We start from the raw sequence: 16,020 nt of genomic DNA, 5'->3' as shown, positions 1-16,020 counted from the left end.
CAATTTGAAGACGAGGCTGCCCCACCCTGAGCTGTGGAATGCTTATGACACAGTTGAGCCCTCTCTTCTACTTTTCACAGGCTGTCCCGCTGTGAAAAGGACTTTTTTTTTTTTTTCCCAGTCTTCACAGCCATCTCAAGGTGCTGAATGCTCCGTGTGTACACACAAGTGGTCAAAACTTGTTTTCACAGATGTCGGTACTTAAATTTTATAAGGAAACTTGCCGTCGTTATGCAGCGTTCACAGCCGGGAAGCGAGAACATCAATAAAAAAGATTCGCTATTTCCCGCTGCTAAGCCTAAAGCACTGCCTCCAACTGAGAGCCCCCGAGCCGAGAGCCGGGGCAGGGCACAGCACAGGCAGCGCTGCGTCTATCCTGCGGTTACGCTCCCCCTGGCAGCTGCCATCAGCCGCCAGTAGAAGCGGGATACGGGGCTGCACGGATGCTCGGCCGAATCCTGCCGACATCCTTGAAGAAGATGGCACGCCGCGTGCCGGTGGGACAGCCGGGCATCCGGCGATGCGGAGGCGCACGGACACCGAGAAGCGAGGGGCAGCCCGGGGCACAGAGGGCGGCCGCCGGGCCGGCAGAGCCCAGGTGAGTTGGGGGCCGGAAGGGAGGGCCGGCCGAGCACAGCTCGGACCGCGGTCCCCGGGCTGAGTGCCGAGCCTGCCCCGTCCCGTCCCCGCGCGGCCGGGCGCCGCCGGGCCGCCCCCCGCGTGCCCGTGCCCAGGGCGCCGCGGGGCCGGGCCGGGCCCGCTTCCTGTGCGTGTCACTCACTCGGCGGGGGAGGGGAAGCGCCGAGCGGGCGGCGGCGGTTCCTCCGAGAGCGGGTCGGCGGGGCACGGCCCAGCGGTGCTCGCGCTGCCCTTTGCCGCCCGGGGTACCCGTAGAGGTCCGGAGAGGTGGGGCCGCCGAGCCGGGAAGAGGCCGCGGAGACCGGCCCGGGAGCCGGCGTCCCGCGGGAGGCGGCCATGTCTACCGGCGAGGTGGAGCGGCTGTCGGCGGACCTCGGCGGGGCCGCCGGGGACGAGGAGGAGGAGTGGCTCTACGGCGGTACGCGCACCCCAGATCCCCGGCCCCCTTCCCGCAGCCTGGCGCCGGCCCAGCTCTGCCCCGCCGTCCCGAGGGGTCCGGGCACGGGTAGGCCGCGGCGTGCTCCGCCTCACCTCGCCGGGCTGCTGGGTGCGGCCCGCTTCCACCCGCCGCCTGTTTAAAGGGTCCCCGCGGCCCGCCACCCCCGCGGCCCTTCAGTCCCCTCCTCTGGGCCGGCCCTCCGCCGCCACGAGTCGCGCGGCCCCCTCCTCGTCGACGTTGTGGCGGCTCCGGGGCCGCCTCTCCCGGCGGATCCCGGCCCCGAGGCCTTCCGACCCCGCGTCCCGCAGGCCGGGCCGTGCTGGGCCTCGCCGCGTGCTTCCCGGCCCCTCGCACCTGGGCCCTGGTCTCCCCTCGCACGGCCCGGTGCCCCGGCGGGGCCCGGCGTCACGTGCTGAGCAGGCCCGAACTCTGCTCTGTAACTTTGTTTGCAACTTCAAGGACTTTGTGTTCGAAGGCTTATAAAGCCCAGAAACTAAGCCCTGACGCCATGGTGGAGCTGTCAGTATGGAGCAGTGCAGTGCGTGGGGTTCTGTTCAGCTGCTTGCGTAATGTTATGAAAAGGTTTTGGGTTGTGGGATGGCAAACTGCAGAGTTCTCTGGCAGCAGGTGTAATTCAGGAGGTTTATTCATGTCTGCTGTGCATCTCTTTTCCTGCAGATGAAAATGAAGCAGAGAGACCAGAAGAAGAAAAAACTAGGTGAGTCTTTTGGCTGTTGTGAGTCCTGCAGTGTGGCTATATGTGAATTGTATCCACAGAATTTGTATTCCCAGCTGCTGATCCGTAATACCTGAACGCTCACACCAGTGTCTTTGAAAATTCCCTGAGCATAGACAGTGTTTGCCTGCTAGAATGACATGGCATAGAATGCTTTACCTGGGAAACTGGGATGTTTAAATATGAAAGTTTCGCTTGTGTGGATTTCCATACTTCTTTGCAAAATGCCAGCAAATCTTTTGGTTTTGTTATCGTTGCACATTTCTGAATGATTCAGAATAATATAAAGCCAGTCTGCTCCAAAAAGATTTCAGTGTAGTGACAAACAGGAATACAAGGAAGCAGTGAGATTACCATCCAGTTAGATGTGCTGGTTCTGTAACACATTTTTTGATTGGTAGGCGAATCTTTGGAAGAAAGCTAGAAAAAAAATTGGAAGTCTACATGATTTATGAGGAACCGTGTGAGTGAAAGCACAAACTTGTTCCCTTGAAAACTTGTCTAGGTTGGCAGCAGTTGGTAGCTCACTGAAGTGGAGTTAGTATTTCACACTGAATTTATCAATTTTGCAGTTGATAAACAATGGAAACTATTGATTGTGAAGTTAAAATTAGGTAAATAAAGGGGAAGCCGGTACAAGATCATGTGCATTGTTATTTTCCATAAATGCCTCCTGCAGGCTGCAGAGATTTTTCAGAATAGAAAACTGTTGGGTTTAGTAATCTGTGGACACAAAGTCCACCAAAGGCTTGCTCAGTTGCTTGTTTTTGAACTGATGGAAAATTTTGACAGGCACTTACCTTATAGCAGTAATGCCTTCCACTAACAGACTGTACGCAATACTGTTTTCAAGCTGTTAGTAGATACGGTTGTTTGATCCCCATTGATTACTGTTGTATAAGAAATAAGAGTTATCTGTTTGTTTACCTCCGTTATATTTGCCCTAGACCATGTCTATCCCAGAGTTGTTTATTTGCTTCTATTTGGAACCTATTCCATATCAATTGATTCTTTGCGTTTGGTTATCTTTTCTTGATCTGACACATTGTGTCAGTAGGACTGTTGATTAAGAAAATTAATTGTATGGCAAACAAAATGATCTTCAGTGGTGTTCTATTCCAGATTCTGGTCAGTTGGGTCTTGTCTTGGCTGTTAAAGTTTTCGTCCCTCACCTTTCAGTTTTGGCATTCTTACAGTGAGTTTTTATTCAGATTCTGTAGATGTTATATCATTTTACTGAGTCATGAAGTTAAACGGTAAAGATTGAATCTCAGAGCCAGACCTGCACGCTGTTGGGTTTTGTGCAGGACTCACTAGTGGGTGTTTTGTGAACAAATGGTGAGATTGAAATTGCTCATTGCCTTCTAGTTTCTATTCTGTAAAGTCAGACAGTTGTTTGCACCGTTGCAGAATCCAAAAAATATTTTTTCAGTGAAATAGTATTGTTTCTAAATTGCTACCTGCTAACGCTTCTGTCTGTGATGCAACGTTTGAACAGGTAGCAGAACTGTTGAAATTAAAATACTGCTGTGTTAGAGTAGTAGGTAAGAGTATAGTGAGACAACTCATTTGCGTGAGTTTGAAAGTGCTGGTCATTGAGATGAATCTAAAGAGAAAACTGTAAACTTTTTACAGTTTTCAGTCTACAGCTATAATATAATTAATTCTTGCATTCTAGTCATCTGGTCATCTGGTTGGTTTCACAGTGCAGATGTGGGAATTTTCATTCAGCAGTACCTTACCTGTGGCTGTTTAAATGCCACAGTACCTGTGAAAAGTGTCAGTCTGCAGGAAGGGGAAAAAAATGCGAAACTCTTATTCTCCCTTCACATGTTATGAAATTTTTCACTTTGATTTCAGAAGAGGACCCAGGTATAGTGAATGCCTTATTACTTCCAAGTGTCCTACAAATATCCATTCAGTATGATTTCTGATATCTAGATACTATTCTGCTAAAATAAAGTTGTTTTCTTTGAGATTTATTTTTTCAATTTTTTTTTTTTTTCAAATTCATGTACAAGATAAGTCAAACTTTTTCTGCTCTCTGCAATGATGTATCAGTGCTTTTCTCAGCATTAACTGGTGTATGGGATAATAAGTGCCTAAATAACTAGTTTCATTTTTCCCTATTTGTTTTTGCTTAAGTGCTCCACCCCCACCTGGAAATGAAGAGGAGGCTGCAGAAAATGGCGTTGTGAAAACGGTACTTTTAAATGTGCTTTTGAAATACTGCTTTAATTTGTTTTGGTTTATTGACTAATTGTAACTTAACATAGAATGGCCTGGGTTGGGAAGCACCATAATGATCATCTAGTTTCAACCTCCCTGCCGCAGGCAGGGTCACCCACCAGCAGCCCAGGCTGCCCAGAGCCACATCCAGCCTGGCCTTGAATGCCTCCAGGGATGGGGCATCCACAACCTCCTTGGGCAACCTGTTCTAGTGTGTCACCACCCTCTGTGTGGAAAAACTTCCTTCTAATATCTAACCTAAACCTCCCCTGTCTCAGTTTAAAACCATTCTTATCACTATTCACCCTTGTAAACAGCCATTCCCCCTCCAGTTTATATGCTCCCTTCAAGTACTGGAAGGCCACAGTGAAGTCTCCCCAGAGCCTTCTCTTCTCCAAGCTAAACAAGCCCAGTTCCCTCAACCTTTCTTCACAGCAGGATGCTCCAGCCCTCTGATCATCTTAGTGGCCCTCCTCTGGACCCACTCCAAGAGCTCCACGTCCTTCCTGGGAGCCTCAGGCCTGGACACAGTACTCCAGATGGAGCCCCACAAGAGCCGAGTAGAGGGGGACAATCACCTCCCTCTCCCTGCTGGCCACCCCTTTCTTAATGCAGCCCAGAACACAGTTGGCCTTCTGGGCTGCAAGCACACACTGCTGGCTCATGTCCAGCTTCTCGTCCACCAGGACCCCAAGTCGTTTTCCACAGGGCTGTTCTCAAGGAGATCTTCCCCCAGTTTGTATAAATACCTGGCATTAAAATCAAATAAGCTAATCCATAATTGTACTCCTTTGACTTTTGTGGACAGTGTTTGATGCTATCTGAAGAAACTATAGAGACTAGAAAATTTCCATCTGCATTCCACTTCTTAAAACAAACTTACAGAAAATAAATAAATAGTACTTAGTTTTTCCAGAGGAAAACTGTTGCTTCAAGACAGCTACTTTTTCCTAAATACATCCTTTTGAAAATGAAACTCTCCATATCTTCCCCACTTTTTAAGAAAATAAAACAATCTGGTCATTTTTCTTTATTGAACATGATAAAAAGTAGGCATGTGTAGAGCTATGTGAAAATGTGAATCAAAAGATGAAAGATGTGTATGTTTAGAGGCAATAGAACAGACTTATTTGGTAGCACTCTTCAACTTTCTGTGTATTGGTCTGTCTTAGAGTTTTGTCATTACTGTGATGAAGGAAAGGACCAAGAAATGAAGTTTACAGTTGCAGTGTTGATAAAAGGCCTCAGTTTTCTGTGAATGGGAATGGCTTATGGCTTTTCTGTGAAGAAATTGGTGAACTTATTTCTCTTGACAATGGGTCACTGAAAGACTGTCTTCTGTCATCAGCTGTCATTTACGGAAGATCTATTTTGATTAAAACAGTGGAGGGTTTTTCTGCCTTGATTTGACTCTTAGTTGTTAAGTACATTATATTAATGCTGTAGAACAAGAGTGAACTGCACTCCAACTTATCTTCCATGCAGCTGCTTATTTTCGTCTAATTTATGTGCCAGGCAGGTTAGATAAGGACTGGAGCCTGACTACACTTGAATAACTGCAGGCTAACCAACCTGTTTTCAGTATGTTTAGCATCTTGCTGAAGCATTCAGCAAGTGTACAGAGAGGGATAGTCTGGTTGATCACAAAAGTTTGGAGGAAGTTCTTCATTAAAGGATATTTAGAAAGCAAAGGAACAGCATGGATAATTGATATGTAGAAGAGAGAAACAGTGCAGAAGTAAAGGTTCCATTTTCGTGGTGATGATGGAAGATCACCTCCACTGGTGAATCACGAGTGTTGTACATAGCCTGTGCTGCTGAATGTGGTTTATAAATTACCTGGAAAAGTGGTTAAGTTGTGCAAGTTACAGAGTTATTCAACATATGACCATTTGCAGGGGACCGTGTGGTTGATAAATGGTTGTTGAAATTCTGTGTAGAAAAAGAAGTGGTGTTCATGGGTGAAAAACAGCTTACAAATAAATGTTGGTTACTGAACTGATCATTACCACTTATGAGGAAGCTGCTCAGCTATGTTGAATCTATGAAGATGTAATTTAAATACTTATCTGGAGTTAAGAAAGCAGTCAAATTTGGGAATGTAGCAGGTAGTAATTAGTGGACTGAACAGAAGGATATTTTGCCACCATGTTAGTTTGTGTTTGTGTTAGATCCCAAATTCTGTGTGCAGTTCTATTCCTCTTGCACTTCAAAGGCTTTACTTCCACTGAAGAAAGTTGAGAGAAGCACAGCAAGAGCAATTCAAGTAACTTCCACTAATAAATGACTGAGTAGGCAAGGGTTTCTCAGCCTGGCAGGGAGGCGTCCGTAGGGGAGGATGGAAGTTAGCAAAGTCATGTATGGTGACTGTAAGTAGGAACTGAGTTCTCGCAATCCCTTCTAGTCTGAAGAAAAAAAAAAAAAACATCCAAAATACTGGGCTGGATGAACTATTGGTGTGAACTGGTACGACTGTTTTTATCTACCAGCAAGCTTGAAAGCCATGGGACAGGACAGCATGCAGTGTGCTCTTGCAGCTGTGTTTTTTTTGTTTTGTTTTGTTTTTTTCAGCCTGTTCAATTAAAAGTGTCAAGTATTTGATTTATTTCAAGTTGACTGGTGTTGTGAATTGAATAACTTTACCTAAAGAGCAGTGTTCCTCTACAACTGAAAAAGTGCTTTGGGTTGCTCTGGGTGTATAACTGAGAGAGGCAAGAAGCTAGTGTCACATATCTTTAGGTTCTTTCCTGAGTGACTGCAGTAGAACTGATGTATATGAGGTATATGAGGTAGGGAGGGGGAAGAAAATACTAGATAGTGGAAACTGTTTAATGCTTAATTAGGAGATGTCATGTTTCAGGGACAGAAGCTTGATACTAAAAATACTTCTCTATTTTGATCCAGGTATTTCCAATATTATTCCAAAACTGATAACATTGAAACTGAAGAACATAACTTTTCAGTTCTCATTTCACAATTCTGACATCTGGGAAACAGAATTTTCTTTTGTTAAAGATTTCCAGGATGGGTACTTTTGTCTGGATTATTTTTTCACTGTAGGTTGTGACCTTTTCTTTTGTAGAAGGTTACTGAGGCTGAGGATGACAGTGATAGTGATAGCGATGACGATGAAGATGATGTTCAAGTCACCATAGGAGATATTAAAACAGGAGCTCCACAGTTTAGGTAAGTTATTTGAAAATACTAACTGGGAGAAAGTTTCAAGATTATACTTAGTTATTAATTCAAGCTTTAATATCTGTCAATCAGATTGTACGCATTGGTAGCCTCAATCTATTTTTACTTCTTTAATAAAATGTTTGTAGTGATACAATGACTTGAGGGAAAAAAAAAGAAATCAATGAAATATCACAAAGGAAAAGCAATTTTATGAGTTTTTTTTTATCTCTTCAGATTTCAAGAAATAATTGCACTGAATGTTTGTAAACTAAAGAGTTGTTCTGTGTTGTGAAAGAGCTATATTATAGTGTTTTTAGGCACTTATTTGTGATGTTTTTATTTTTGCTGTGAATGATAGAGTGGTAAGCACAGAGGACATTAGAAACGTTTGTCCTGGGCCTTATTTCTTATGGAAACACTTCAAATAAGAACTCTGTAGTTTCAATTCCAACTGTTCCTTTCAAAAAATTTTAATGTACTTTAGGATGCAGCAGCCAATCTCTGGAGATGATTTCTCATGATCGTGGGTTAGAGATTTGTACCATGCAATAACTTTTTTTTGCAACTGCAGTTGCCTCATGTTCCTTTTTTTCTGCTCATAAAAGCTCTGGTTTTCATTGAATGCTTTTGGAAAGTTTTAATTTTACCCAAAATAATGAAACGGTATTTGTTGTTACATAGAGGTCTTCTGAGGGAAGTTGCATACTTTGTTTGTCTTGACAATTCTAACATTCTCAAACTCATTACATGTTATTAGTTTGTCTTTTTTTTTAATTTAAGTTAGGATTCCAATAGGTATGCAAGTAGGTCTGACTCGTGTATTCTGTTATATCCTTAACTTTAGAATTCGTTCATTTTTTACGCGTAATATTTTTAAACTTTCAGCAGTTTATATCCTAAAGTATCTATGCAAATCAAATGTCAAAAATAGCAATTCTTTCAGTAATTCATCTGTTTTGCAGTATGCTTGTGGTATAGACAGTGACCTCAAATTTTGTGAGACTAAAGCAAAGCTAGATTTATCTTCTTAGTGAATTTACTGATGCTCTTTCAATGAATGCAAAAACAATAAGGAAATGCTCCTAAATCTAATTAGAGTAGAAAGTTTTATGTTTAAATAAATGTTCTGTGTAAAATCACTTCTGGGCAAATTGGGTGAGAAGTTCGTGGAAGGGCAATCTTCTAAACCAAGCGTAGCATTATTGTTCATTTTAACTTTATTGTAGGAATTTCCTTCATACATTTAACCTGTTTTTCTTATAGTTGTCTATCACTGTTTTGAAGAGTAAAAAAAGAAAAATTTGAGAAAGGCATGCACAAATACAGCATGGGAGATAAGGATAAATGCTCTTTGTCAGTTTTCTACTCTGCTGCGTGAACTTGTATGAAGAAATGTCATAGAACCACTACTTTAAACTATACATTGTGTTCTACTTAATGTGTTTATTGGTTGATACCACCTTTGAGAATAAGCTACTTTGCACACAAGTGGTAGTGAAAGCAAACTCTTAATATTCCAAATGAACAATATTGTAATTCATAAGGCTATTAGATCAATTCATTGTCTAAATGTCAGACTGCATTCTTATGATCAGAGCTCTCAGGTATTTTAGAAAATGAAATTGCATGTTTTTTTCTGTTGGTCACAAGGATAGGTAATTGCTAAAAGCACACTGAAACAGCCTGTCAGTCATTTCAAAGAAATGCTTGTATTTCCCATTTCTATACAGATTAAATGGAATAATAATAAAGGCAGCAAAAGGATATAAGTCCTTTCTTTCTTTTATTTTGCTTTTGCCCTATTCCCCAGAGTGTCTTCTATATCCCTAAATGAATTTCGCTTTTCCTTTTTTCTCTCCTTCTGGTCCTGTTCATTTTTCTTTCTATCAAGGTCTTTAACCTTTCAACTCAGGAAGAGTGGCTGGAACTTGCTTCACAACTGTTTATTAGTTGGAGGAGTTGCTACTGAGCATAGAAAGGTACTCTCTCTTGCTCCTAGGCTGATCTCTCTATTTTTACAGTTGCCAGCTTGGAAAGCTAGAGATTCAGGATGGCGATTGAGCCTGGGTCCAGTTTGTTTCTGGATCTAGCTAACTGTTGTTTTGTGTTTTCTTCCGTTTTAGAGTTTTCTCTGTCTAACTCACTTTTGTTAATTTCTTTAAGTTATGGAGCAGCACCTGTGAACCTCAATATTAAGACAGGAGGACGAGTTTATGGATCTTCTGGTAAGAAAGTTTAGTCAATAGTTTTTTTAAAATTGCAGAAACTTCCGTAACAGTGCATAACATGTGTTTGTGTGTGCTTCTTTAGTCTGTATTCAGTTAGAGAGTTCTTGCAAAAGCTTCCAGTCTTTTTCCATTAGAAAAATGTGAAATTACTAGTGTCTTAAATTGTGCATGTTGTTAAGTTATCAAAATTGACATACGGAAGAATGTCATGATGCTTTTTATATTGTCCATTTCTAAATTGCCTAGTTTCAATAAGCTACTTGGAAAACAAATAACAAAGGGAGTTGCAGATATTCCTGGTACTATGAAACAAGGATTCGTGAATTCATAAAATTAAGTTGTGGAATACATTTATAGGAGCATGCAAAAGTTGATTTCAAGGTGAGGAGTATGTGGTCACGTCTAATTGTGGGACTACATAAGTCTTTCTGTGCTTAAAATTCATTTTGAATGGATTATTAATGAATGGGTTGTTTGAATAGTCATCTGTTTCATTCATGTTTTCTTGTTCAAATATTTTTGTCCATGCTGCTTTACATGGAAAGTGATTTTGATGCACAAGGGACATTGGAGGTTCTAAAGGCATATCATTGTTTTGGATGAATTTTCCAAAAGTTGTTGATTGGAAAAGATCTGTTTTGTTTTGTTTTTTATCTTAAGTGTGTTACAACTATTAAAACTCTTCTTAGCAGAGACAAAAAGCTCAATTTTTCTAATTTTTCTTAGCAGGTGTAAAAGTTAAAGGGGTGGATTTAGATGCACCAGGAAATATTAATGGTGTGCCACTTCTGGAAGTAGATCTAGATTCTTTTGAAGATAAACCTTGGAGAAAACCAGGTAATGTTCTGTTTTACGTTAACTAATACATAGGTATTTAGGGGGTTATTTTAACAGTAATTCCTATTTACTGCATGTAGACATTTTTCTACTTTAAAAAGTGGATAAATTACCTGTTACCTTTCTGTTGTCCCACGAAGTGTGTGGGTGTGCCTTGTTTCTTAGTCTGCATTGCACACATGTATCAGCAAAAAGGCACTGATATTTAAAAAGTAATAATTATAAAATAACAATAATTATGACAAATCTTAACATTTATCCTATTAAAAAAATACAGGGATTATAATGTGATACTCTGCAGATATCTATTCTTGATCCTTAAGGCAGGATGGTGGGCAAGATACTCTTTCTGTATCAGTGTTAACATTCTTATAATCTTAGCCATGCATCCTCTCTATCTTTTCAGATGTAGGACTTTATACATTTCAGTAGTGTGGCTTTGGGTCAGTTCCTAATCCATTCTGATGCTGTAAATAGAGATAAATGTTCAGTGAGGAGGAAGAAAATGTAAATTTTGCAGTGTCCTAAAAACTTATGCTTTTCTATTTATAGGGGCTGATCTATCTGATTATTTCAACTATGGGTTCAATGAAGATACATGGAAAGCATACTGTGAAAAACAGAAGAGAATACGAATGGGTCTTGAAATTTTACCAGTTACCTCAGCCACAAATAAAATTACGGTAATTAGTACGACTTTTGTGGTGTTCCATATGCTTTTCCCCCTGTAAAGCTGCTTGTGTGTCATAAGCTTGTTTTGCCCAGTCAGTGGATTTGTTGATAAGTCTTCACCTGAGTCCTTAACCTGAAATGTTTTTGTGTTGCTTTTCTGGCAATTTGTGTGGATAGTGTCACAGCCTAGTTAGAGCTAGATTGCATCTGTACCGTCACTCAGAATGTGGCCCATGAGTTAAAAGTTGCATGGTATCTTAATGGGCAATGTGTTATTTAACTTAGGCTGAAGACAGTGCTATGGAAGTAACATCAAGTGCAGAGATTCTCGATGGCAGATACCATCTTTTTAAGGTGAATTTTAGTAAACTTTTGTTGGTTGCCCTCATTTATGTTGAGTATTGCTACCCATGCCAACACAGACTGATGGAAGAACAACTGGAAAAGACTCAGCAATTATTTCAAACTCTCGTCTTACATTGGTGACTTTCTGCGTATGTCACAAAATGCTAATTAAAAAGCGTTGCTTTGTTCATCATCCTTGCAAGTATGTGAGTTAGTGGCCCGGTGTACTAACAAATCTCCATTTTTTCTTATGCAATGATGTATTTTCAGTTGTAGTGCATTTGTTTATGCAGATTAAAGAATTTGTACAGCTCTGCTGAGGAGCTTTTGTAAATTATGGCTTTTGTTTTTTTTTCCTTGTGGCCTCATAGCTTTTTGTTTTTATTTTGTAACACTTATCTGTAGCAAGGTATTTTTGGTATCATTTGTTTTCCCTCGTAGGTAGGCTACATCAGGTTTCCAGTCATTTTAACATTATCTTAGCAAGAACAGATCAGAAGCTCCTGGAGCTGCTTGCCTTCCTCATTTGTCAGAATTATAGTGCTATGGAGTAGTGGAAATGCTGGACAGTGGGAGTTACGCTTTGCTGTTGTAGCTGATGGCTGATAATACTGTCAAACGCTTTTGAACTGTTGCCCTGAAAGAAGAGAGAAGTATTCCAAACCAAAACTCACCCTTTTCTGTCTCTTTGGAGTTTCTGGAGGATCAGTGATCAAACAGTAGGGATAATAACTAAGTTGTAAGAGTTGAAGAAGGAGTTTCTTGTGAATTTCACAAGGGATATCCATAACAAAACTGTTTAATAATTATAATTGTTTCAGCCCATCTGAAATACAAAATCTCACTTAGTTGCCATGGTATGTTTGAATGAATCTTCTGTAACCGACAAGACAGTCTCCTACATTTTCAAATTGCTCATTAATTAGTAGAAGTCTTATAGATTTTTCAGATAAGTACTTAAACACAACATACTCTGTTTCAAACTTCATGTTTGTAAATACTACAGTTAATTCTATTTTTAAGGAATCTTAAATAGTTACGTGTGTTTTTCTGGATTTGGAACACAGATGTCTATGATTAGAAGTGAGGTTCTGCCAAAGCCTGGTATTTCACTTGCATACAAAAGCTGTGAGAACAGAGCCTGTATGTCATTATACCATGAGTGAACTAGCTAGATCTCCATGTAGTAATTGGCATATATTGTTGTTGGGGTTTTTTGTTTGTTTGTTTGGTTTTTTGTTAATGAAACTGTTACTTACCTAAATCCCTGATATCTAAACATACAAGTTAAATAAAGGGAAATTGCTTATACGGTCTTAAGATTTTGATTTTTTTCTGTGTTGTTAAGACTGTTCCTTTTATTTTTAAAACATTGGAGTTTGAGCTGTATTAAAGATGAATGCACTTTTGGCTAGTTGTTTCAAAACAGTTTGATTTTTATTTTTCTGTATTCCTACTTGGAATGGCACTTTACATTTAAAAAAAAAAAAAAAAGGAACAACAACTCAGAGGAGTCTTGCAGTTATATGACTGGTACAGTGGGAATATTGTTAAAAGTTTAGACTATGCTAGTTTGTCTTTAATACTGACCAATGTAGGTTTTTTTCTCATATTTAATGTGCTACTGAAGTCATAGAGTACTTGAAGTGCTTGCATCAGAGTTCTTGCAGATCTTTGATAGAGTCTCTGGAATTTTACTCTGAAATTTTGTAAAAACAGCAGTATTCTTTTGAAGTATTTAAATCAAACTAGTATTAAATCTTGTGAAGTTTGTATAGTCTGTATTATCAGGTGACTCTTACTGGTATAATTTGAAAGTTAAGTAGTTACTAGATCTTGTGTTCAGTAAAAAAGGCACACAGCAGGTTCAGTTTCTTGTCATGTAGTTTATTGTTGGGTGCCAAATGTGTAAGATATTTCTGTTATTATGATTTTTGTTTAAATCATTTTGCTTCTCTAAAAATTCAGATATTATTTTGTTTGTACGGGAAACTCTTCAAGAAAATCAATTCTGTTGTTCATGTCCAAAGCAAATACTTTGAAAAGAAATATTACAACTATTTTTTTCTAATAAATGGTTCTCTGGCACTTTCCTTCTTATATATTTTAAATAATGTATCCTTATTGAATATAGAATTTCATTAGCTGTTCTGTCCTGGTCATTCTTTTTAAATTGGTTTAAAGTTGGACTTTATTTTTGTGTTGGTTATGTGCTGTGTTGTGACTGTTGAGGTTACTGTACTTCTGTGGCTAACGTAATGATAAAACAATGATAAAACAAACTAATGATAAAATGTTATTTTGAAGGTACAACAGGGCAGAACTGGAAATCTGGAGAAGGAGTTGGCAGTGCAGTCGACCAAAGCTGATTTCACCTCTCCTCCTGCCTTATTCAAATCAGGAATTCCAACAAACAGGTCAGTTAGACAGTTGTAACTCAAGAGCAAATAACTTTTTTGTACTGTTATTTCTCTGTGTTTCAAGTTCACTGTTTTTGTAGCAAAAAGCGGAGTATTTTTCTGTAATAGGTTAAAGTGATAGGAAGAATGATCCTAATCACTTTTTGCTTTCAGTCGCCTTTATGTAAGAATGCTGTATTACCTTTTTGTAATAGTAGAAGGTATGGGAAAAAATCAGCAGGACCAAGCAACAGGGGAGATATAAAAATCCAGATGTTGATGTACTGACGGTACATTTTGTGTAGAATTAGATTAGCCAACAGCATGTCTGTAGCTAATGTTTTTAGGTGAGTTTTATCTAACATACCTTTTCGGATAACCAAAAGTGAATTGGGCAACAATGACTTCAAGACCTGGAAGGATTCCTGTAACCCAGTCTCCTTCCTGTGAGGTAGCGTTAGGCTCTTCATATTTGAATATTTTACTACCTTTCCTTTGAAATGGGAGAATAATTTCCTTACTAGAGTTTCTTCTCCAGCCCAGGCTTTAAGAAGTTTTGTCGTTAATTGAAAGCTATGGCTGTTTGATACCTGGCACTTGACTGAGAACAAATCCGTGCTTGTGCTCTAGTTGTGGACTGATCTCATCTGGGAGATTAGTTTTTGTGCAAATTAAGTCATTGGCAAGGGAAGCAGAACAGTTTGTATGCAACAGTTAAAGATTAGTATCTATTTACTTACTTCTAGTAAGTAGCTCAAGAGGAAACAAAACAAATTTTTTCAATTGTATCACTTGTGCATTCCAGTTGTTAGACAATTTTGTATGTGCTTAGGCTGAGTACTGTCACTATAAGTTATTAAGTGGCAATGCTGAGTTCTTTACAATTTTTTTCTTTTTTTTTTTAATACCTGCTCATTTGAATACATTAGCTTAAAATATATTCTTGGATACAGAAAGTATCTTCTGTACCATCTGGTTGGAAGAGATTTTGAAAGAACACGAGCTGCTCAGAAGTCTGAAACTAGCTTGGTCTTGAGTATGTCTTGACTATATGGATTATATACTTCTACTTTAGTTAATTCTCCAGAATACAGTTACTATTCTCTGTAAAATTTGTATTACTGGTTTATTTACAACCAGCTGGAGTTTTATGGGATTGGATTTTTTTTTCTTCAATGAAGAGTTTATTTTTAGTAGGTAGAATATTTTCAATAGTTCAGCTCTGTGATAATTTAAAATAATTGCTTTTATGCCATAAAGCATTTGCAATAGCAAATGGTTATGAAATTGTTTGAAGCATTTCTCATGTAGCAGTAAAATGTCTTTTGGCTTCGCATTAGTTGATGTATTTGGTGAAAGAGGAAAAACTGGTGCAACTGGATACAGTCACATTGGTGTAGGAATTGGTAAGGAGCTAGATACTAGAGGAGGAATACAAAGAGCTGATTAGAGACACAGAAAGAGACAATTTATCTCGCCAGAAAGTGCCTCTCCTCAGCCAGAGACAAGCACTGCCTCCAGAAATGCCAGATCAGGCATCAGAAAGTGTCAGGAATAAAACAGGAGGGTCAAGTCACCCAAATTCAGGTAAGAAAAAAATGGATCAAAGCATGATCCTTATTTAGCATTTTAATTCCGTTTACTACTCAGGGCTGCAGCATCATTGCTTTATAGATATTGCAGCACATATTTCCCTTCAGTGGGAAATCAGAGGACAAATAGAGGGCTATGCTTTTTTTGTTTGTTTGTAAACAAACATTGATATAATATATATAATGTGTTCACTTTTTTGTTGTTGTTTTTGAGTGTGGTAGATGTGGTAGTGGTTTAAATTGAGCTCCCACCCCTCAAAAAAATTCTCCAAGGTCAACCAGGAATATTACTTACGACCAGTACAGAAGCTGCAATTTGCAAATTTGAATCAACTGCCCATCAGTTAATAAAAAGTAGTACTTCACTGAAATTGCATTCTAAATATTTCAAAGAAAAATTAAGTGCTTTTGCCTATGTGAACATTGGAGAGGGTTTCCTTGAATTTATAAGTACTCACTTGCCATCTTAATCTGAGCTATTAGCTTTTTAGAATTAAACCTGAATCTCTTGTCATGATTCATTGATATTTGGAGCTGTTGAGTACATTAAAGTATCATGTAACCCCGAAGAAGGACTTAGAACATAATGGAAGTGATTTAGTAAATGCACATCATATGCATATAAAAGTGTGGTATAGAATAGAATGTTCACTTTAAGTAGTTAATTAAGATTCATTTTATATGTAGTCACAATCAAGATTAAAAACTGAAGGAATCTGTTCTG

At 39.5% G+C, this 16,020-nt stretch overlaps 1 protein-coding gene across 7 annotated transcripts in view; it reads left to right on the top strand.

Annotated features, from left to right (window-relative positions):
- The first annotated feature begins 670 nt into the window (after window positions 1-670).
- FIP1L1 (factor interacting with PAPOLA and CPSF1) overlaps window positions 671-16,020 on the top strand; it is a 40,405-nt gene continuing 25,055 nt past the window's right edge. For 2 of the 7 annotated variants that reach the window (XM_085223155.1, XM_085223154.1), the window contains exons 1-8: window positions 687-1,057; window positions 1,757-1,796; window positions 3,960-4,017; window positions 7,126-7,229; window positions 9,387-9,448; window positions 10,178-10,288; window positions 10,841-10,971; window positions 13,613-13,722. In XM_085223155.1, the coding sequence (XP_085079281.1) occupies window positions 976-1,057; window positions 1,757-1,796; window positions 3,960-4,017; window positions 7,126-7,229; window positions 9,387-9,448; window positions 10,178-10,288; window positions 10,841-10,971; window positions 13,613-13,722 (698 nt within the window). In that variant the 5' untranslated portion in view covers window positions 687-975. Of the gene's footprint in view, window positions 1,058-1,588; window positions 1,617-1,756; window positions 1,797-3,959; window positions 4,018-7,125; window positions 7,230-9,386; window positions 9,449-10,177; window positions 10,289-10,840; window positions 10,972-13,612; window positions 13,723-16,020 lie in introns of those variants that run through there. The other 5 variants (XM_085223157.1, XM_085223152.1, XM_085223151.1 and 2 more) reach the window with 5 other exon arrangements.

Source organism: Meleagris gallopavo, chromosome 4 (assembly GCF_905368555.1).
Source record: "Meleagris gallopavo chromosome 4, MGAL_WU_HG_1.1, whole genome shotgun sequence".
Classification (NCBI taxonomy): domain Eukaryota; kingdom Metazoa; phylum Chordata; class Aves; order Galliformes; family Phasianidae; genus Meleagris; species Meleagris gallopavo.
The sequence above is the reverse complement of the archived record's forward strand: the minus strand, read 5'-3'. Positions and strand labels throughout refer to the sequence as shown.